The sequence below is a fragment of the Martes martes genome (assembly GCF_963455335.1).
Source record: "Martes martes genome assembly, chromosome: 2".
Taxonomy (NCBI): domain Eukaryota; kingdom Metazoa; phylum Chordata; class Mammalia; order Carnivora; family Mustelidae; genus Martes; species Martes martes.
In genome coordinates this window covers 74,458,139-74,481,010 of record NC_137889.1, presented here as the reverse complement: position 1 = coordinate 74,481,010, position 22,872 = coordinate 74,458,139, and the positions used below count along the sequence as shown (strand labels likewise).

The 22,872-nt window shown below is 39.0% G+C and overlaps 1 protein-coding gene across 1 annotated transcript in view; it reads left to right on the top strand.

Moving 5' to 3' along the window:
- Positions 1-809: 809 nt before the first annotated feature.
- Positions 810-22,872, top strand: part of CPE (carboxypeptidase E) — a 120,405-nt gene continuing 98,342 nt past the window's right edge. Inside the window, exon 1 of the mRNA XM_080796400.1 lies at positions 810-1,256. Within this exon, the coding sequence (XP_080652526.1) occupies positions 950-1,256 (307 nt within the window). The 5' untranslated portion in view covers positions 810-949. The remainder of the gene's footprint in view (positions 1,257-22,872) is intronic.

The following is a 22,872-nucleotide window of genomic DNA, read 5'->3' as shown; positions in this document are numbered from 1 at the left end:
CCAGAACTACCCAGATAAACTTCTCCTGAAACACTTAATCTTAATTCAAACTAAATCCTCTGTCTGGTGCACACCCAGTGTTGTATTTTGTTTTTCCGAGGGTTGTTACAGAATGGGGTTGGCACAGGCACTGCCAAATGACAGCCTAATCGCTTTTTGCCTTGTTTTTTTTTCCCTGAAAGAATCCAGGAATGTGCATTTAATACAATTAAAAACAGAATCTGCAAAACTATACAATGCATTTTTATTCTCTTAAATCTCCAAATCAAAGTGCCCAGTGTTCTGTTTTCCAGCCAGAGCTTGCAATAAATGCAAACCCAGCTTTTGGGTTTCTGTTTGGACTATCAATACAGTCATTAAAGATACATCATAGGGAAAGGGCAAGTGGCTGCCAATACTTCCTTTTTTTTTTTTTTTCCTGGAATATTCTCTAATTATTGTGTATCAAGATGGAAACCCTGCTTGGCTGAGAACAGATGTTACTTTAAAAGCCTCCCCCAGCTATCCAAGAATATTTTTCCACACGTAGTGTCACGGGTCTCTCAACGACAACAACGTTCTCCGACGCAGCAGTCCGTAGTTGTCACTTCACCTGCGTCGCCCCCGGCGCCATTTGGCTTTTGACGTGGTTCCGAGCCAAGCACGCAAGCCGCCCTCCCGGATCCCTCCCGAATCCCGCGCGCGCGCGCGTCGGCCCCCTCCTCGCAGTGGTTTGTCCTGCAGCTCCCCTGGGCCGGGCGGCCAGTCTTGCGGCCCGGCGCGCCGCCTCTTCGCCGCTGTCCTCCGGGTGGCCCCCGCGCGCGGCGCTCAGTCGGCCCGCGGGAGGTGAGGCGAGCGGAGGCTCCTGCGGCACTCGGCGCCCCCCGCCGCGCCGGCCCGCCAGAGTCCCGGAGCCCAGACAAAAGAAGCCGCGGGCGCAGGAAGGCACGAGCAGCGGCGGCGCGGGGCGATGGCCGCGCGAGGAGGCCGGGCGCTGCTGGCGCTGTGCGGGGCACTGGTCGCCTGCGGGTGGCTGCTGGGCGCCGGAGCCCAGGAGCCCGGGGCGCCCGCGGCGGGCATGAGGCGGCGCCGGCGGCTGCAGCAGGAGGACGGCATCTCCTTCGAGTACCACCGTTACCCCGAGCTGCGCGAAGCGCTGGTGTCCGTGTGGCTGCAGTGCACCGCCATCAGCAGGATCTACACGGTGGGGCGCAGCTTCGAGGGCCGGGAGCTCCTGGTCATCGAGCTGTCCGACAACCCCGGTGTCCATGAGCCTGGTAAGGGCGCTGCACCCCGCCATCTCTCGGGGCGTCTCGGAGGGCCGCAGAGGCTTGGACGGGTGGCGGTGGGAGCAGGAGGAAAAAAGGTGGGCCCACGGGTACCTCATGGGAAAGGGCGCCTGGGGTGGAAGGCGGCAAGTGGAGGGAGGGATGCAGACGTTGTGAACCTGACCTAGAGCGTTGTGGGTTGCTGGGTTCCCCATCTCTGCGGTCCTTCCTGCACCTCCCCCTCCCCCCAGCCCTTAGTTCACCCCTCCGTGAGCATGGGCCGGGAAGGCGGGAGGGCTGGAGGTAGGAGCGCGGAGCACGCAGATCCGCACGCCAGCAAAAACCGGGCGGTCGCTCTCACTTTGCTGTATCAAAGACCAGAGAATGATTCAGAGTCCTCCGAGAGGAGGTCGACCTTCCTTGCAGATGAGAGCAGAAAGGTACCGTGCAGAAATCAAGGACTTAGAGGAAACGAGGAAGAGTCCTTCTTCATTTGTTTCCTCCTTTCCAGAGGACAAGCTTATTGGGTCCTGCAGCTCTGCGTACCCATCCCTACCTGTATGTGCGTATTAGGGAGGAGCGCTGCTGTGGGGGGCTCCAGGAGAGAGAGATACTGGCATCACTGGGTGGTGGTGTGTGCAGACACACAGGGCTTCCTTCCAGGGTGGACAAGTGGCCTCTGACAGGCATTGCCGTTCTGAAACTGCATATGGCCTAAGGAAAATAGGAATATCCCATTTTCTCTGCTTTAGCCGGTTGAGATGAATAGTTTGTGACCAGGTTTTAATTTCAACTTATGTTCCCCTATAGCCATCTTATGCATTTTCCTTCTGCATATGTAAGGCACGTTTTATTTACGTTAAATGTGATTAATTTGGTATTAATAAATGGATTTAAATAATGTTCTTGGGGCTTTTTTTCATTATGCTTCTGTTCTTTGGAAATGATGTAACTCTTGAAATGATATAAGTCCTGGTCTTCTGATAGCAAAGGTAATGTTAAAATAATCTGGGCTAATAACATTAGCATAGAATGCTTGATTTATTTATTTATTTATTTTATTTTATGACAGAGAAAACTAGAAAATAGGCAAAAAATTCTCAGGGTAGGGCCAGAATAGTTTTATAATGATATTTAGGAATCAAACCGAAAAATATTAAAATAAGTGATTAATAGAGACACTTTGGTCTTCAAATGCTGAGTGTATGGTCTTCAAATGCTGAAGATACTTTGGTCTTCAAATGCTGATTCAATAATGAATCTTCAAACAGGAAGCTTTTCTTACCTTCAACTAATATGAGGGAAAGGGTATAATCTTGCTGTCAAAACCCTAAAATGAGATCTAGAAAACATTTTATGTAGTGAGGGTCTAGCAGGACTCAGCATGTAGACTTAAAAAGTTTGAAGATTAGTTTCATACTGTTCTCTGAAGATAAAGAACAATTAATGTGATGACTCCATTTCAATTATTTCAAATACCCCAAAACCATGACATACTAGGCACAGGTAAATTTAATCTAAGTATTTGTGATTCTCCTATTGCCTGCTTGCTTAGAACCTTTTGTTATTCTACTATGAGAGATTGTTCCTCAGAATGTGTTACACTGTTTCTTCAAGATTATATGAAAGCTAATGTTAACTTTTTTGTTGTTTTGTTTCAAGTTAAATGCAATTCTAAAGTGATATTACTGTTAGAAAGCAATATGCTTTTGAAGATGAAAACAATAGTTCTTTTACTTCAATACCTGGAGTGTATGGTCTTTTAAGATTTGCAGGTTTCTTTTTTAGATTGTAAACTCTATGAGGGGGGACCGTGTCTCCAGCACCTGGCCTGAATCAGGCATACTGCAGGCACTCAATACACCTAATGGAAAAAATGATATGGGTCACTAGCTGAATAAAACAGTTTTAAAACAAAATGTTTTATTCCTCATAAAGACAACCCCCCCCCCCCCGATTTAATTCATCTTGCAAAAGTGAACTCAAATGTTTTACATTATGTGCTTTATAGTTCTTGTTAAATGAAAGGAACTTTAAGTTCATGGTTACTTAACAAAATACAAATGTCTATCCATTGTATTTTTATTTTTTATTATTATTTTTAAGTAGGCTCCATGCCTAATTTGGGGCTTGAACTTATGACTTCAAGATCGAGAGTTGCATGCTCCACTGACTGAGCTAGCCAGGCACACCTAACCATTGTATTTTTATTTATTTTTTAAAGTTTGTTTTTTTTTAAATTTATTTGAGAGAGAGAGAGAACGAGAGAAAGCATGATCAGAGGGGCAGAAGAAGAGGGAGAAGCAGACTTCCCAATGAGCAGGGAGCACTATGTGTGAGGTAGAGAGAGCAGCAGTCTCCCCGCTGAGCAAGGAGCCTGATGTGGGACTCGCTCCCAGGACGCTGGGATCATGACCTGAGCTGAAGGCCTTGGCTTAACCAACTGAGCCATCCGGGTGTCCCTATCCATTGTATTTTTAAAAGGAAAAAATAAACTTATGAACCAACACTAAAAAGCCACAAGGGTGATTTTTCTCTCCATCACCTTATAAGAGGAGGTAAGTCTGTTAGAAATTTTCAGTGAACTAGTGTTAGCAAGCAAAATTTAACTAAGTAAATTTTAAAGATCTTATTGGCTCTATGCACCGATTCATGAATGGGTCAGCATCCAATCTAGCATATAGAAAGGGCTTCTGAGGAACTGTACAAAATGAAAGACTTCAATAGGCAGAAGGGAGTGGGAACAAGGAAGTTATACTAGGCAAAAAAGCAAACTGATTATTGTAAGCTCACCTTCCTTTAGGGGATGGCAGGGATCTATCAGGCAGAATCCCTAACTAGTGTTGATCAGGTGATTCTTAATAGACTCATTTAAGATTCCATCTCTGGGACAGATAAAACTGCAAGTAAGTTCAGTCTCGGTTTGGTGATGTGGAGCTTAAGCCTAAGCGACTCCACTCTGGGCCTGTTGTCTTATTTCTAACAGAGAAGTCTGATTAGTATATAAGATTGATAGTACTCTATGAGTTAACTTTTTAGGAAAGTTATTTGAAAATATAAAACCATATAAAATATTAAAAATATAAAAATCATTCTTAAATGATTTTCAGATTCCTTCTAGAGTAAAATATTTCGAGAAACGAAAAGGGAATATCTACACTTATTCTGGGGTAGAGATGGATGCGCTCAGTGTTTTTTTGAGCACCCCACACTCCAGGTGGGCCAAGTTCTATAGGCTGTGCAGTGATGCACAAGCTAGTCCTCGCCCTCTGGGGAATTGAGAAGTCGGAGTTGGAAGGGCAGTATGAAGGCTGCAAGGACAGAGTGGCAGGACTGGAGATAGTACACTGGGGACATTAGGTTATTGAAGACTGGATGACAAGAAGGCAGGAAATGTGCAGTGGAATTTACCAGTGCCAGTGTCGCTTGTACAGATGTATGTTTTGACAGAGGCCCCTGCATCTAAGGGCAGTGTTTTAACTACTTTTTGCCTTGTGAATATCTGTTTTTTGCTTGTTTGTTTGAAATAGTATTTCTGATTAAGCTGGTAGGAAATAATATTTGCCTTAGCAAAATCATTTACTTGATTAAAACTTTGATCAACTTGCCCATATTCATTTTACCTTCTAGTAGGAGAGAGGTGTCAAGTTTATTAGTTTATTCTTAATCAAAAATTCTTTTACTGGGGGTGTCTGGGTGGCTCAGTTGGTTAAGCGCCTGCCTTCAGCTCAGGTCAGGATCCCAGGGTCCTGAGATCGAGCCCTGCGTTGCGCTCCTTGCTTCTCCTTCTCCCTCTACTCTCCACCTTGCTCCCTCCCCCATGTTGTGCTCCCTCACTCTTGTTCTCTCAAATAAACAAATAAATAAACTCTTCATAAAAAAGTTCTTTTTCTGGACTTTAAAAAAAGGTACTAATGTCTTAGTTTTTAGTTAGTATAATCAAAGAGCTCTCCCAAAACAAAACCTCTATACATAATACTTTCCTGGCAAGTGAGAGGTTTACTTGGTTAAGTTAACAGGTTAGGGATGGAAGGTATTAATTCACACCCCCAGCTCTCTTCCTAAGTGGAAAGAAGTGACCATGATACTTGCGTGGTACTTGGCTGTGGTCTGAGCTGAAACTCATCTACTGAAAATGATTCATTCTGTCAGATAATCTACATTTGAATTCACCCAAAGGGAAAGAAAATTCCGTTTTGAATTGATCAGCAAGGAAATACCGTGCCTATTCTGTTACGGCACCGCAGGAATCAACTTGATTCCGGACTAGCTGAATGTTGGGTCTCCGTTATTACTTTGTATGACTTGAGACCTGCAAAACTGGGTGGGAGGAGGGTTGTGGGTGGCCTCCATCCTCAGTTAGAAGAACTGCACGTGGACTTGGAACCAGTCTCATCTACTCACACTCGGTGAGTCTGGACCCCAGATGCAGGAGTAGGATAAGGCTGGGCCAAGACCGAGTCTTTGTCGAACTGGGCTGTTGGGTGACTCTAGATGCTCAGATGAGTTCCCTTACATATGATACGTGCCAAGACTCATCGTGTCCTTATTTTTCTTCCTGTTTGCTTATATCTTATACTTTTAAGATATTCCCGTACATAAGGATTCAAGTTCTCAAACCCAAACATAATCTCTCTGGAATGCATATCCATCATTGCAGTACTCATAAGAGAAACCTTTATTAATTTATGTCTAAACAATGGAATCTGTTTTCCCGGACTACTCTTCCCAGAATTAAACAGGAGTTAAGATTAGTTTATTTAAAATATGAATTCTTTTACATGTAGTTTAAGATTGCTCTTGGGAGGCAAATCTGATTTATAGCTAAAATGCTATCTTAGAAACATTCTTTAGAGCATAGATTTTTCTCTTTCAGAGGCTGGAATGATTATTTTGGACCTATTCCTTCCAAAATCTGTTAAAATTTAAAGTGTATGAATGTCAGTACGTATTTGCCAAATATTGTGATGGAACATTTAATGTTGGCAGAATTTCTACACAAATAAAAAAAAAGTAGAGATTTTGATTATTTTGTATGACCTTTTTCATACCAGATTAGTATGTTATATATTAGTGGGAAATGCTTAGAACTGAGTAACACCTTACAGTTGGTGAACATAGATGTTAGATTCTGGTGAAGGATCTAGATGTGTACCACATATGGTCAAGAGTTATTTTTAGACCTGAGTGAGTCATTGCAGCTCTTGCCAGAAATTGTGTATTTGATTGACTTGTGATTGGCTTATGGAAGAGAGGAAATGGGACTGGCCTCTAACATTTTATCCTGTGCTTAGGCAAAGTACCAGCTTTCCATGGAAACCGATTTGAGAGATGGCAAAGGAATCATCTGCCAGCCATCATCTCCTTTATTGGCATAGCATGGGGGGTGGGGAATCCCCACCTTTGCAGTCACTTCCTTTGGGAAAGATTTTTTTTAAAAGATTTTATTTATTTATTTGAGAGACAGAGATCACAAGTAGGCAGAGAGGCAGGCAGAGGGAGAGGGGGAAACAGGCTCCCTGCTGACCAGGGAGCCCGATGCAGGGCTCGGGGCTGGAGCCGGATGTGGGGCTTGATCCCAAGACCCTGAGATCATGACCTGAGCCGAAGGCAGAGGCTTAACCCACTGAGCCACCCAGGCACCCCAAGATATTTTTGACAAATACAAAAATAGCTCTTATAAGGAGTGACATATAATCCAGTCTTTCCCAAAGTATATTCATTGGAACATTAGTTCAGCTTGACTTGAAAAATATTAGGTAAATGAAAATAAATAGGTTTCTTTGTTACACACCTTATCAGAGCCCTTAAATAAGCAAACATATATTTTAAATCTCCAAGTTAGATATAGTATTATATATACAGTATAATACATATATATAGTATTTCCCAATCTTTTTTCCCCATGGAACTCCCCTTTATTTTCCAAAGAACTTATTTTGGAACTAGTATTTTGTTTGAGAAACAGAGTGTTAGCATATTATCATTCATTAATGTATTACGCAGGATTACTTGGGCAATTCTGTAGCAGAGAGACTCATACAAGGAGTTTCTCAGGGGTGGAGAGCTTATGGTTTCCCTCTCCCCCCCACCCCGCCCCAATAAACAGCTAGCATAGGGATTTGTGTAAAATCTTAAAGATATGCTTGTTGAATTGAGAACACGGTCCTGAGGCAATCAGGCATAGGACAGATCATTTTGATAGGAAAGATTAAAGTAACAAGTGCATCCCAGTTCCTTTATTCGTAAGTAGTTTTACACTTTTAACTTCTGTTTACCTGTTCTTCTTATCTATAAAATAGGAATACTTAAAAACTCCCATCTCCCAGGATTGCGGTGAGGCTGAAACAGTATAGTCCACAAAAAATAATTCCATGAAGTTGCTCGCTTCTAGTTACTAAGAAGATGGGCTAATTTGTTAAAAATTTTTCTGCACTTTCAATCAATCTGGAAAATGTGCTCCATTGGCTTTACCCACTTGGAGGGGGCTTCCTTGTCTGTGTCCTCACATGAGAGGTGCAGAGGCTTGCCCGTTCCGACAGACGGCCGCAAAGGACCTTTTCTCCCATATCACTGTTTCTTGTTCACAGATATTTGCCTTTTCTCGATTTTTAAAACATGAGGCGTTCCTGCTTCTCTTCAGTTTTACATCTTAATTTGCTTCATTCAGTAGGAACAGTGAACATGTTCATCGGTGTTTGAGAACATCTTTATGGTTGTTTCTTCATGGAGCTAAATAAATCCAGGGCAATTCGAAGATTTACTTTGGCAAACTAACTTATTTTTCCAAAAAATTTATAAAGAAACTGCTCAGGTCCTGACTACTTTATTCTTTCACAGCCTCAGTGTAAGTGAAAGCTCTTCAAAACCTCCTTCCTCGCCCCTCCCCAATTTTCTTACTCCCATTTCTTTGTTTTCCAGAGTTCTTTGAAGAGCTGTCACATAGAGGTCTCCACTGTATCCATCGAAGTCAGGGGGCTTTTGTTCAAACCCTGTTTCTTCCTATTTTTAATTAATTGCTCTTGGACGAATTACTTAACTGCTCTGTAGGTCCTAAATTTTTCACCTATGAAATGACGATAATGGGTTGATTAATTGAAGTAGTAAATATAAAGTCCTTAGTTCAGCATGTGTCAACAATTACTATTACCTCCATTAAGGTCTTTCCCAGTGTTGGTCTGAGTGCTCCCCAGTAGACTGTGAGCTTTTTGTGGTCAGGAATGATATTTATCCCAAATGTTCAGTATTCTGTGTAGGACATAGTGACCACTCAGGGAATGTTTGTGGAATAAATGAAGTTTCTCAAACAGGTCAAAAATATGCATCACAAAACAAAGCTGTATTGAAGAGCAATGTTGATTTTATGCCTGTTAGCAGACCAGAAGTATGGTAACAAGAGGATCGAACTGGTATTTTTCTTATGTATATACTTCTATTATATTGTGATGCATCTAGTTTTGCATAATGGAGAGAAATCTGCCCAAATATCATTGATGGCTTGCTACATTTGTTGTCTGCTATAACCGGACTCTTCCTTTTGAGACATTTTAAAAATTAGGTGGATTTTTAAGCATTAAATAAAAGTTCTAAAGATAACCAGTAAAATTGTACTTACTAAAATTTTTGACCTTTAAACCATGAACCCTTGAGTGTTGTGTACTAAGAGTTGTGTGCTCTTACATACATCCCAGGTTTTACTTTTCCCTTCCCTCGTGAAATGGCATTCAAATCATGCCCCTGAAAATGCCCTAGAAGAGGAGGTTTATCTGAAAGCCAGCTGATGGGTCAAAAGAGCTCAAATTCGAAATACATTTAAATTTACTCTTCCCTTCCCTTCCTGTTAATTACTGGAATTGTTGCCAGTCCATTCCTCTGAAGATTTCTCTTTCCCTCAAAATTCAGGATAGGGTGTTTTGTCGGCAGTCCAGCAGCCAGATCTTTCTAATGAAATGTGGCTTCAGAGAAGATCCAGTCTGTGTTACACTGCCTTTTATTATTTTCAGATGGTTACCTACATCTTTAAATGTCTTCAAATAGTAATCCTTGAAGGATAAGTTGGCTCACATAGAGTGTTATGGGGCTGATTCTTAAATGAGAAATGAATGAATTATAATAATAAACTCAGCAGCAATTCTCCACTTCCAGTAAATAGTCTGTGTGTGTGTGTGTGTGTTTAAAGATTTTATTTATTTATTTGACACAGAGAGATATCACAAGTAGGCAGAGAGACAGGCAGAGAGAGAGAGAGGGGGAAGCAGGCTCCCCACTGAGCAGAGAGCCTGATGTGGGGCTTGATCCCAGGACCCTGAGATCATGACCTGAGCCGGAGGCAGACGCTTAACTCACTGAGCCACACAGGCGCCCCTTCTGTGTGTTTTTTTAAATAGAAATCTGTTTACTCTAAAGTCACTGCTGAACATTATAGTTCTATCCTAATAACAATAATAATACCTCTCATTTTTAAGGCATTTGCTTTCAAACGAAGACTGATTATTTAAAAAATGGATGCAGATCACTCATTTTTAAAAATGAGACTAAATATAACCTTTAACTTAAATTCAGGTTCCTAAAAGCATGCTTTGCTGTGATTATGTGTGTTCAGGGAACTGAGAAAAGCAACAATTATCTCATGTATTTGCATATGCAGGCAAACACTCAGATGTTCACATCCCAGAATGATGCTGTCTGATTGGAATACCCAGTTTCTCTTACTACATTAAATTATTCAAAACTAGAAAATCTTCTTTTTACTACACAGCTGCCATTCACTGCCATTCACTGCCATTGTCCATTTTTTCTCCCCATGAAACATTTTGTTTCTAGAGCTCAGCTCAACAGCTTGCACAAATCATAAGCTTGACCATGAGTTCAGGGTAGGAAAAGCTCTATATAAATGTTAGGCTGTCACCTCCCTGACCAAAATTCTGAATACCTTTCTTCTTTTTCCTTTTCTAGCCAAGGGGTAGTTTTAAAAATGGCATTTTCTCATAACCACTATAAAAAATTGCTATGTAACATTCCAAGATAAAGGCAACTTTCCAAGATGAAAAGAGAATGCAGGCTTTTGTCAGTGTAGCTAATATTTTTAATTTAATTTAGAGAGTATTTACTGAATACCCAGTATGTATATGCTATTTTATTTTCTCTGCCAGTCACCCTTTCAGGCAGTGCCTCTGCATATCTTGAAATGAATTACTTAGTTTCTTGACTTGGATTCACTTAAAAAAATTTTTTTATTTATTTATAACCCAAAATTACCAGACAAAAGCCCCTTAGTCAGAGCCTGACTCAGGGCTTGATCCCATGACCTTGAGATCATAACCTGATCCAAAACCAAGAGTCAGACACTTAACCCACTGAGCCACCCAGGCCTTCCCCCTGCCCCCTGGCCCTGACCCGGGTTCAGTCTTTCACACATGTTGAGCTTAACTTACATGCTGTATAACCAGTGGCCATGTTACTTTATTCCATATAAAATGTGTGCTGCATAGACATGCAAGGGTCAAAGAGTTACCCTTTCTGTTCTTGATGTAGCAAGTGTAAAAACAGATCTGCAGGGGAAACTACTGGAAACGTTAGACATTTGCAAAATAAAACGTCTTCTGTCCTATTTTGTGTGTGTGTTTTAGGTGCAGTGTGGGACATATAAGTACAGTCTTATCGAAACAGTTTCATTTGTCTCAAACTGTGACATTGTTCAGCACAGATCTTTCTTTTTCTTTTCTTTCTTCTTCTTCTTTTTTTTTTTTCTTTTGACGTTTACTAGAAGAAACCAGTCTCATTCATTGTGGGAATTCAGTAAATGTTAAGCCAGATTCTTCCCATAATCAGCTTTATGGGAATTAAGTTAATGAACTTTTGGGAAACTGCGCTAAGTCCACACACGCAACAGGACCTTTATAGTGCTCTCCCGAGGAGAAATCTGCTGATTGTATTTCCTCAAGAGTCAAAGTCAGTCTTTGGAAAATGCGAAAGCAATACAAAATATAGATAAATAAGTCTCATGTGAATATTATATGGATTTATAGTGAATGATACTCTAGAGATAAATAGACTAAAATGCTATATAGACAGTTACATTTTATCTGGATGATGGCAAGATAATCATGAGTGGAGTGATCACTTTAAATTATTTTAACTTTAAAATTGGCTTATTTGTATTTATAGATTTCAGTTGCATCTGTAAAAGAGCCTTCATTTCCCTTGTTTTTACTCCTACCCATAGCTACCATCAGGAAATAAAGAGTCTTCTCTTTTATCTAAGTGGCTTATTAAAAAAAAAAGTCTTGGGGTGCCTTGCTGGCTCAGTCGGCAGTGCAGTTGTTGAGTTTGAGCCCCATGTTTCGGGGTAGAGATTACTTAAAAATGAAATCTTAAGAAGTCTTTTCTCAAAAGCTTTCTTCTTTCAAGAAGTTTTTTTGAGTTATTGTTCCTTTCTCTACATCTGGTCAGATATTCTGCCAGGGTTTTAAAAAATTGACCAAATTTGCCTTTACTTTTGTGAGGATTCTAACTAGATGCCCTCTGAGGTAGGTTTGGAGAACCTTACTGGTTAGTGTGGTCCCACATTTTCTCCTCTTCCACCTTTGGCTTTTCCTTTCTTCTGTGAATATTAAAATAGAGTAGTAATCTGAATAACAATTGAGAGGATTTTGTCCGTGAACTTTGGGTTGTAAACATGCAGGGATGTGTACAGGCTCCTTTACTGCCGAGCATTTATTCCTTAGCTAGCTCCCCATCCATCTTTTTATAAACAACCTCCAGTTTGGTCCTACATGAACTGATTTCCCATACCTGCTACACATGACGAATTGGAGAATATTTATCTTTATGGGAACTTGAAGATGCAGAAAGAGTCTGCCTATTGTTGAAAAAAAAATTAAAAGAAAAATAAAAAAAGTAAATTTTTTAAAGATCTTGTCACATGTGATCTTAATCAATCCTCTGTAAAAATACACATAAACTGCTGTTATTTATGCATGAGGAAAGACTTAGCAAATATGTTAGGAATCGTTATGCTATAAAAAGGACTGGTAACTTGAAGAGTTTATTTTTTAAGATCAAGACCCTGAGATCAAAAGTCACATCTCTAGACTGAGCCAGCCAGGAACCCCTTGAGGGGGTTATTTTTAGGAAGTGTAATGGGGCTGCAGAAGGAACAATCTGAGTCCTTAGTAGGCACATTTGGTTATGTCTGTACTGCCTTTGTTTATCAAACAGGGACAGCCTATTTTCACCTATACGAAAAAGCCAAATTGTCACGTCCTTAGCACTCTTTAGTTCATTTATGACAAAAATCAGAGTTATAAAATGAAGCCTCAAAAATATAGTGGATATTCAGTTACAAGTTAGTAATGTGAATCATTGCTTGTGCTGAAGTTTTCCTTCTCTATAGAGAACCATACTTCTTGCTAATTTCTTTTTTGCTACTTTCTTAATTGACAAATATACTAAAACTGTTAGAAGATTGTGGTGACGTATAACCATTTATAAATTAAATTAAATAAGGTTATCTGGCATGTAAACATTATTAAAATGTCACTAAAATATAAACAAACAAATCCAACATCTAATGAAAATCATAATTTAATCAAATTTAGGGCCCATCGCATAATGTCAGTGCTAATTTTCAAAGTAGCCAAATTATAAAGTGATGTGCCCTCCCCTTTTTAAAAGAGACTAACTAAGCTGTCTTCTTCTGGAACCAGGATAATGACTGCACATTTCAGTGGGGACTATTTGGTGTGTGTTGGGTTTGTAGTAGTTTCTCATGCAGTGTTGAAAATGATGAATGAGTGAATACTTCAGAATGAATAACACACATATTAGATACAGTTTTATGCCCTTTGCCAAACTGTTAACTGTGGCCATGAAAGTATATCCTGCTCTCCATGGCAGGGCAGATGTGATAGCAATGCACAGTTCTGCCTTCTCTGTGACCTTGAGGATATCTCTACCAGGTTTACTGCTGTATCCACAGCGCCTGGCATGTGCATCTGATCACAGGCTGATTTGATGTTAATGCTCCACTCTAGCCTGGTCTTTTTTCTTGTTCTGGGCCTTTCTCTATAAAGCCTTGACTTTATGTTGCCTCCTGATCTGTTTCTTAGTAAGATGCTGGTCCATGCTGTGTTGAGCCACATCACTCTGGCTGCTTTCTTGTATCAGAACCAAAGTGCTAATTACAAAGGGCTCTTAGTCATCAGGAGGATGACCATGGAAGTTGTGACCAAACGATCGAACAAAGCCATGAGCAATATTAAGCATGCAGTTGGATACAATTTCAATATTTGTAAGAGCTGTGTGGTCCTATCAAATAGGTGATTATGAAAGGAAGGAAACTGTCTCTGAAACAAGATGGAAATTATTTAATTATTTTAAGAGTCAAGGAAATACATAGTCAAATCAGTGGTATAATCATCTGGGAGGGAATTACCAAGTGCAATTTGTCTTGAAAATCAGATGAGGATAGGTCTTAAAGCTAGGGATGTGGGTAGGTCATCATTGCTCTCTTCTCTAAGTTTTGCAGTTCATGAAATAGAAACTATTACAGTGGCTCAACATGCTGAGAAAAATTGCCCCAAACATCTGCAGCTTTGACACTTAAGTCAACTGAAGGTGATAACCCCCAACATTACCTACATTTCTTTGGGAAGGTAACCCCCAAAACCATGTGGCTTGACATAGCTGTTTTCTTTTAGGGTAAGAATTTAAACCCTAAGGAGCTTTATTTTATTTTATTTTTAAAAAATATTTTATTTATTTATTTGACAGAGAGAGAGAGATCACAAATAGGCAGAGAGGCAGGCAGAGAGAGAGGGAAGCAGGCTCCCTGCCGAGCAGAGAGCCCGATGTGGGGCTCAATCCCAGGACTCCAGGATCATGACCTGAGCTGAAGGCAGAGGCTTTAACCCACTGGGCCACCCAGGTGCCCCTGCTAAGGAGATTTAGAAATAATTTGTATATTATTGGGGTTTTAAGTGCCTTTGAAACTAAAAATGTTCTGTAAAATTTGGTAGATTGTAATGTCTAAAGATTAATCTTGTAATTCTAATAGGAAAATATGTCAGTTATGATTTTTAAGCTGAAATTTTAACAAGTTTGTAAACTGTATTAGAACACTGAGAGAACTTAAGAATAACCGTGTATGGGGAGGGTGTGTGGGACAAATGAGTGAACTGTTTTGTTTCGTCTTTGTTTCATTTAAATAAAATTAAAAGAAAGAATGACTATGTACATTTACTATAGTAGATTTACCACATTATTTAAGAAATTAAGAACATTTTTTGGTCAGTCGAACAAGGGACTTAAAAAGGAAATGGAATATACTAAATTTATTTTTACAGTTTGAAATTTTTAAGACAATTTAATGAAGTGAACAAACTTCCCCTTAAGGTAAGAGTATAGAATCTGCTGGATTTGTAAATGCATCAATATGATTTGTAAACCGAACTTAAACGCTTATGGAATAACTAGGATCTTGAATTTAGAATCTGTACCTCTGCTAAGTTGAATGTTGAATTTTGAAAACCTAATTTAATTCTAAATCTTTTCTATCCATATAAGTTGCTCTCTAGGGCATCAGAAAGGATGCATTTAACCTTAGTTTCTGCATGCAGTGACTCAGATCTCAGTCCCCCGAAAGAATTTTTGCTTCCAAATTCAGGAGCTGCAGGAGATTTTGGAGGCATGGAGCATTTGCAAAATATCTGATAAAACGCTTCCTTCTATGTGTTAATGCATGGGAAGGATTCTCTACGCTCTCCTTAAATGTACTTTCTCCAAATAGAACAACCTCTAGGCTGAGAGTCTCCCCCATATATAACTGGTGTTCGGTTGGTTCCGGTGTTCCACGGTCCACTGTCATGTCTGAGATTAAAAGAGTTTCATGTTTTCGTATATGTGAGTGGTACGCGATTTTACTGTACCTCTCAAGTCCATTTCAACAACTGATTTTCTCTCTACTGATCACTGTGGACTGAACTGGAAATTCTTCATTAAAGAGTGTTATAATTTTACTCCTGTGTCTAAATTGGTGGTTTGTATGTTGAGGACAAATCTAAGCCTTGCACTAGCCATAAGAACTGAACTGTGTGTCAATTATTTTTAATATTTCTAAGACCCCTTTTTTCTATTATTTTTAAACTTCTTGGCATGCTTTTTTATTGTCTATTCATATTGCTGGATAGATGGGAGTTGGGGGTACTTGATACCGTTCTAATAAACATTTCTCCTTCTCTTTTGACTCTCCTTCAGTTTGCAAAAACAGTATCCTAAAAAATTACATGTAACTTTCGGGAACATTAAGTATTTTTTCCTGAGTAGTTTTAAGAATCTTACCATTGGTGCTGTTGATATTTTAATGTTGAAGTTAGCCACTGATGGCTGTAATTTCAATGACCTGTGTATATGGGGAGAGGGAATGAATGAGAGTGTGTTTCCTAAATGAATGTACAGAAGGGTGAGACTAGCTGGTATTTCCCCCAGAATTCACAGAATAGACTTAATATATTTATGGACTCTGTAAAGACAGTAGCATAAGCAAAGCATTTATACCTCTGCCAACATTTCCAAGAGGCCAAGGAGGCTCTCAGCTTAGACCATACCATATTTTCCATGATCTCAGTTCCCAGACCAAGGTAATAAGAACTTTATTATAAAAAAGACCCTACTAACAACTTTCAGGTATAAATCACCCTAATTGGACAACTAATGACATTCATTCACTAGGCATTTAGAAATACCTGATAGAAGTGCTTTCAAACCACTTCATGTTTGGAAGTCAAACTCTGGGTAGTAGGGGTCAGTAAATGATGTGCATCTTTTATTACTGTGCTTTATTATATTTGTATCTCTAATGGACCTAGTTAATTATAAGCAGGTACTTGCTCTATGACTGACATTCTGCAAATTGAAGAGATACTTACAAAAGGGAGCAAGAAACAACAGTATTTTACCAAGTACTTAATGTGAAGATATTGACTCAAATTCTACAAGGAGTTGAGAGAGAGATCATGAAGGACTTTTAGAAGGAGCAGATTTGAGCAAGTCTTAAAGTGAATCACATCTGGAAAGTAGAAGATGTATGCCAGTATAAGATTATTCTTGTGTCTTTTCTTCACTGCCCCTGTTAGTGGTGATATGTACGTCTTCAATAACTGTTGTGACAGATAATTACATTAAGATGTGTAATTTCCACCTTGTTAGAGAGAATATAATGCTTAGGGTGTTGTCCTTTGGGGTCAATTTCCCTCTTTAGGAGGATAAAACTATTTGGGATGCATCTTACGCTAACATTATATATTATAACACAATGCATGTGTACATAATATAACATAGGTAAGACGTAACATGTTATGTATACATTTATACTTACATTTTATATAACATTTTGTAAAATTAAGCATATGAATAAAGTGTTATGGTTATATTAGATATAATTTAATTATATTAAGCATGTAAAATTTATTATAGTGTAATAAGCAACAATTGATTTCCTTTTTTCACCTCTCTGTAGCTATTATTGGACACTCTCTAAAAGTTATGGAGTAAAAAGATGTTAAATAATTTTGATTTTCTTAGGCTAATTTTCTGCTGTTAGATATAGATCAATTATATTTGACTATACTTTCAAAAACTATCCTCAACAACAAAATAAAAGCAACACCAAAAAAATGATGTAGCTTGATATTGAAAGATAATTCAGCCCATACCTTTTTTCCATGCATTGGCAGACATTCTAGAACTTTCATCCAGATGCATTTGTGTAACATTTGAATAATGATCATGTAGTTTGTCAGATGCTTTTGGGAGAGAAATTCGCTATGCAGAAATATTTACTGTTTAGCTAATTTTTCAAATTATAGGTTTTTGGTTAGAGTAAAATTATTTTAAATTGCTCCTAATGTTAAACCCAATCTTTATTAGTGTTACATAGAATTGTGAAACGGAATCATATAATTTTTTTTTTCCTATCTGGAAGGAATACTGTGATTCCGTTGTGCTCTAGAGAGAGATTAAACCACCTCCCCAAGCTTTTTTAGCCTAGGAGGCCTAGAACCCATTTCCTGATAGACAGTTGGGCTGGCTTCCTTTTTAGAGTATTTCCCATAGCAATGTATAGAGAAAGGGGAATCATGTAACTATTTCTTATGTGGCCATTGAGAGTCTAGAGCTATCTGCATGGACTGAAGTCTGGGAGGGAGTTTATAGCAATGTAACTTATCAGTGTTTTCAGTTCCTTAGAACAGTTTCCTACCTGTGTGATGTTAAATGGGTATGCGTGTGCTGAAGGTGGATGGACAGGGCCTGGGAGGGCCAGAGGGTGTGTTAAGTGGCAAAATCAGGAAAGGATTGAAATAAATCACTTTAGCATACTCCAAGTATATGTAGCAAATGTTATTTTTGGGGTGCACTAGAATCCCCTCTTTAGGAAGAAACAAGATTCTGTTGGAAGACTGCTCTGATGAATTCTAGAAGAGTTGGGCCTTCCTGTGCTGAGGAATGGCTAAATTGGATAAAAAGGAGAGGCACATTTACAGAGACTGTGTGGACAGTCAGAGAGGGAGAGAAAGACTTAATGGCTGGTGGCTTTAGAAAACCTTTGGGGATGGCAGAAATGTCAAATGGGGAAGTCAGCTGAGTCTACTATGCTCTGTGATGCTTTGTGGAAGAGTTTACTTTGGAGGATGAGATGAGGTACTTAATCTTGCTTCAGGACGAGCGCTGGCAAAACCAAAGTTGTCCAAGGAAGGACAGTTACGTATACATTAAAATACACTTACGAGAATTTATTAACAAAGGTCAGATATGCACTGTGCTTCCTAGAATACATAAAGGCTGTTATTTGGGAATGTGATCCAGACATCTCCCAACTCACTGCCCATTTACAGTAAAGTCTTAAGATTCCTAAGTTATATATTCCAAATCGGAACCCTAGTCCTGGGAGAGTGTAAACATTTGGCGGGTGGAGGGGGAGTGGAATATGTGAGGGTATTGTGGTTCGTAAGGCCAACTCCAGGTTTGTGCGCCGTGTACAGAATGAATCATATGTTGTTGGAGGTTAGGAGTATGGAATATAAATAACTGATATGGGGTGAGGTTTCCTTTTAAAAATAGTACTTGTGTTGGCCTGTTCGGGTGTCTACATGAAATTTTAATGTGAAAAAAGTTACTTGTGCTAAAGAGGAGGACACATTTTTGAAAATTTTCTCAAACCAACAATCAGCACAGAATTTCTTAAAGAGCTTTATTTCTTTATTTGTGAGTGTTTTATTTAAAACATTACAGGAGTAGAAGAATTATTGATATTATATTGCATATCTAATAACTCAGCTATACTAAAACTAAGCTATATATATATATTTTTTAAAGACTTTATTTATTTATTTGACAGACAGAGATCACAAGTAGACAGAGAGGCAGGCAGAGAGAGAGAGAAGCAGGCTCCCTGCTGAGCAGAGAGCCCGATGCGGGGCTACGATCCCAGGATCGTAGGGCTACGATCCTAGGATCATGACCTGAGCCGAAGGCAGAGGCTTAACCCGCTGAGCCACCCAAGCGCCCCTAAAACTAAGCTATATTAAAAGAATAAATATTCATAGGAATTCTACCTAGAAAAAGTGCCCCCTTAAATTTTTGTACAGAAAATAGTGGTGTACATTATTGTAAGAAGTTAAGAATATGTATGAAATATATATGGGTGAAACTTTTTTGTTTTGTTCTTCCCCATTTGTGAGACCCTACTAAGATGATTAGATGATAGATTCGGTTGGTAATTTACAGGCAGCATTTGGATAAGCAGTAAAAATACCAGAATCTTGAGGACCATGTTTGAGTGAGAGGGTGGGTTCTCATGGGCAGGAAATGGGCCAATAATACAATGAAAAGACTTGAGATAATTTTGTAGTTAACTCAGGGTAAAATACTTTCCTTTTGATTATCGTATTGTTTCAGGTGAAAGTATTTGGTCTGAATTATTTAGACATCTGCTGTAATTCCCCATTTGATTTGTGCATGGTCATTGGGTGTTGTTAAGAGGGGAGTCCAGAGCCCGTTGGGTGTGAGGCCAAGAAGAAGGGGCAGTGGACAGTTCTCTGTATGTCAGGGGTCAGTGAATATACTGCTAATGATTTGCTGGGGCAGTTTTTTTTTTTTTTAAAGATTTTATTTTATTTCTTTGATACAGAGAGAGATCACAAGTAGGCAGAGGGGCAGGCAGAGAGAGAGGGTGAAGCAGGCTCTCTGCTGAGCATAGAGCCCGATGCAGGGCTGGATCCCAGGACCCTGAGACCATGACCTGAGCCAAAGGCAGAGGCTTAACCCACTGAGCCACCCAGGTGCCCTTGCTGGGGCAGTTTTGATAGTAGCTATTTCTTTGTCAAATTAATAAAAAAGTGACTTTTTAGGGCCGTTTTCCAAGTTCTCCTATACAAATGGATTAGAATGAAAGGAGTGTGGACTAAATTTCCTCTTGTTTCTTATCTGTTAAGACTGTACTCTGCTTAGAAGCTGAGCTTAGAAGTCAGGATTAAACTGGAAATCCTAAATGTTGTATATTTTATGTAGTTCAAAGGTTTTACATGTTATTTCACATAGACAGTTGTACAGGCTCTTGGGAAATGTTTTTTTCAGAGAATGCTAACTGGGCATACACAAGGTCTACTGATGACAGAAGTACTTCTTTAGCAGAATGACTAAAAAAATCTGTAGTGAAAGGTTTGTGGCAACCCAGTCTTGCATGTATGGTACGGGGACTGGGCTAATTCCAATATAAAGAGGAGTCCTCCCTTGTCTTAAGTAAATAAAGACTAGACTGACTTTTTATCCAGTCAGTTATTCTAAGACTGTTGCAACTTTTTTTTTTTTTTGCCTCGATTTTCTCCTCCCTTCAAAGGGAAAAAAGTGTGTGTGTGTGTGTGTGTGTGTGTGTTTATGTGTTCATGTATGTCGAAATCTTAAATTTAGCAGAGTTTTCATGAAAAAATACTTTTCAGTTAATCAAGTGTATTCTTTGTACTGAGGTTTTTGGTTCCTGGGAGATATATTACATCCCCTTTCTGAATTAGTTTCTGGAGTCATCTTTAACTGGGCTGAGGAATCTGTCCGGGGAACTGCTGGTGTCAGACTCATCATGGTTTATGGACTGGGGTCTCACTGCTATAGCTTCTACAGCCATCAAATGCTTGACGTGTCAGATAAGAAGATAGTAAAGAGGGTTAAAAAGATTATGACACGCTGAGACATAGCATTTAAAATAAAAGAAGAAAGGCCAGCAAAGTTGAAAACAAAAGCACTACACAGTATAAATAAGGTAGAATGAAATAGAAAACATAAGCAAAAATATTGAAATGTTGTGAAAAGAATAGGAATTTATTTTATATTTTGCTCATACTTATATAATGCTTAGTATGTGCCAAACACTGTTTAGAGGCTTAACTCATCTAATCCTGAACTCCTATGGGATTGGTACTATTATTATCCCCATTCTTCAAATTTGGAAACAGATGCACAGAGAGGTAACATTTAACATCACAGGCTTGTGAGTGGCAAAATCAAGATTAGAATGCACATGGATATATAGCAACATTGTTAAACAAATACACAAAATCAGTACATGAAGACCTGTTTGCTTCATCCCCTTCCTTTCTTCTGAGGCAGTTCCTCTCTTCTTGCCTCTCTCTCTTTCCTTTTTGGAGAAATTTTCCTTGTTATTACGTGATTTGAGTGGAAGCTGATGCCATTTTTAAAAAAGATTTTATTTATCTGATAGAGAGGAAAAAAGAGCACAAGCAGGGAGAGTGGTAGAGGGAGAGGGAGAAGCAGCCTCCCTCTGAGCAGGGAGCCCCATCCCAGCACCCCAGGCTCATCACCTTTAGTAGAAGGCAGGTGCTTAACCTATCAAGCCACCCAGGCACCCCTGTGTCATGTTCTTAAACACCCTCTCTGCTTGCTTCCAAAGTCTCCTCACTACCCCATTATTATATCTGATTTTACAAGATATTTCCAAACATTAGGTTCTCTGCATTTTCATTAGGTAAAACAAGATCATCTGCCTTGGACAGATTATCATTTCAACTTAAAAATGGAGCTATATTAAAAATAAGATTTAAGTATAATTTTAACCATTCACATAATAATATCCTTCTGGTCTTTTCTACATTTATTTTCTACATTTATTTCTACATTGATTAATCTCTTTAATCAGACATAGTACTAATAACAGTCTCATAAGAGTAGGTACCAGTGAAAGTTTTCTAAAACATTAACACTTTCATTATATTTAGGACTGTTGGCCTACAAGTGTGTGCACACAAATATACACACACCTTTAAATGGAATATGTTTATCTAGGAAATCAAGAGAGTTAGAAACTGAGCATAGATGAATATTTTAAAATAGAAGGGCAAAGGACTTTTTATAGGTAGACCTGATGTGAGGTGACTCAAAAGATCTCGCCAGTTACTTTAGCTAATTTGATCATTGTAGTTTGAATCATATTGGGGTTTTAAGATGGGTGGCTCATTTCATTGGAAAATCCAGTATTTTTTTCTGAAGTAGGTGTTGCCATGGTAGCAGAATGGCTTAGGCATTGAAGATTAATTTCATTGGTTGAGTGTCTGCAGACTTGCCTGTTGAGTAACATTAATATGTTGCCTCCTGCTGTTTTTTTATTGAGGAGACCATCTGGCTTTAAGCTGTATTTAAAGGTCCAGTTCTGTTAGACAAAGAATACTGGGTGACGTACACTGAGGTGTTAAAAATAGATTTTGCAGGAACTGGCTCTTTTAACTAATTGGTGACTAAGAAGTTCCACTTCAGATCACTGCCTACTGTAGCAAGTTTTATTAATTCATAATTCTAGGCTTTGACACTAGGAATTAAAGGCTTTACTTTCGAGTTTGCTTATGTTATACCAATTTAATTGCCTAAATATACACCTTTAACATGATCATATTAATCTCCATGTGCCTAAAAATGAACCCACTTGATAAAGTGTTTTCTTAGATTGTATCTCCATAAGCTACATAGTTAGAGCTATTTTGTAAAAATAATGATTACTGGAGATATTTAACATTAGAACATAAATAGTTGTCAGTTTTCTTTTTGTATTTAAGGGTGATAAAAATAATGGATTTTCAAGTAAGAAGTGCAAAGATGTCAAATGCATCTGTTATCTAAATGATAACAATCCATTCTGAATAGTCAATATCTGTTTTGTATATACTAAAAGACATACCCTTTTAGTTTTGTTGACTGTTTCCTTTTCTGTGCAAAAGATTTTTATCTTGATGAGGTCCTAATAGTTCATTTTTGCCTTTGTTTCCCTTGCCTTTGGAGACATGTCTAGCAAGAAGTTGTTGCTGCAGCCAAGGTCACAGAGGTTGCTGCCTGTGTTCTCCTCTAGGATTTTGATGGATTCCTGTCTCACATTTAGGTCTCTCATTCATTTTGAGTTTATCTTTGTGTATGGTGTAAGAAAGTGGTCTAGTTTCATTCTTTTTCATTCTTCTGCATGTGGCTGTCCATTTTTCCCAACACCATTTGTTGAAGATACTGTCTTTTTTTCCGTTGGATATTCTTTCCTGCTTTGTCGAAGATTTGTTGACTATAGAGTTGAGGGTCT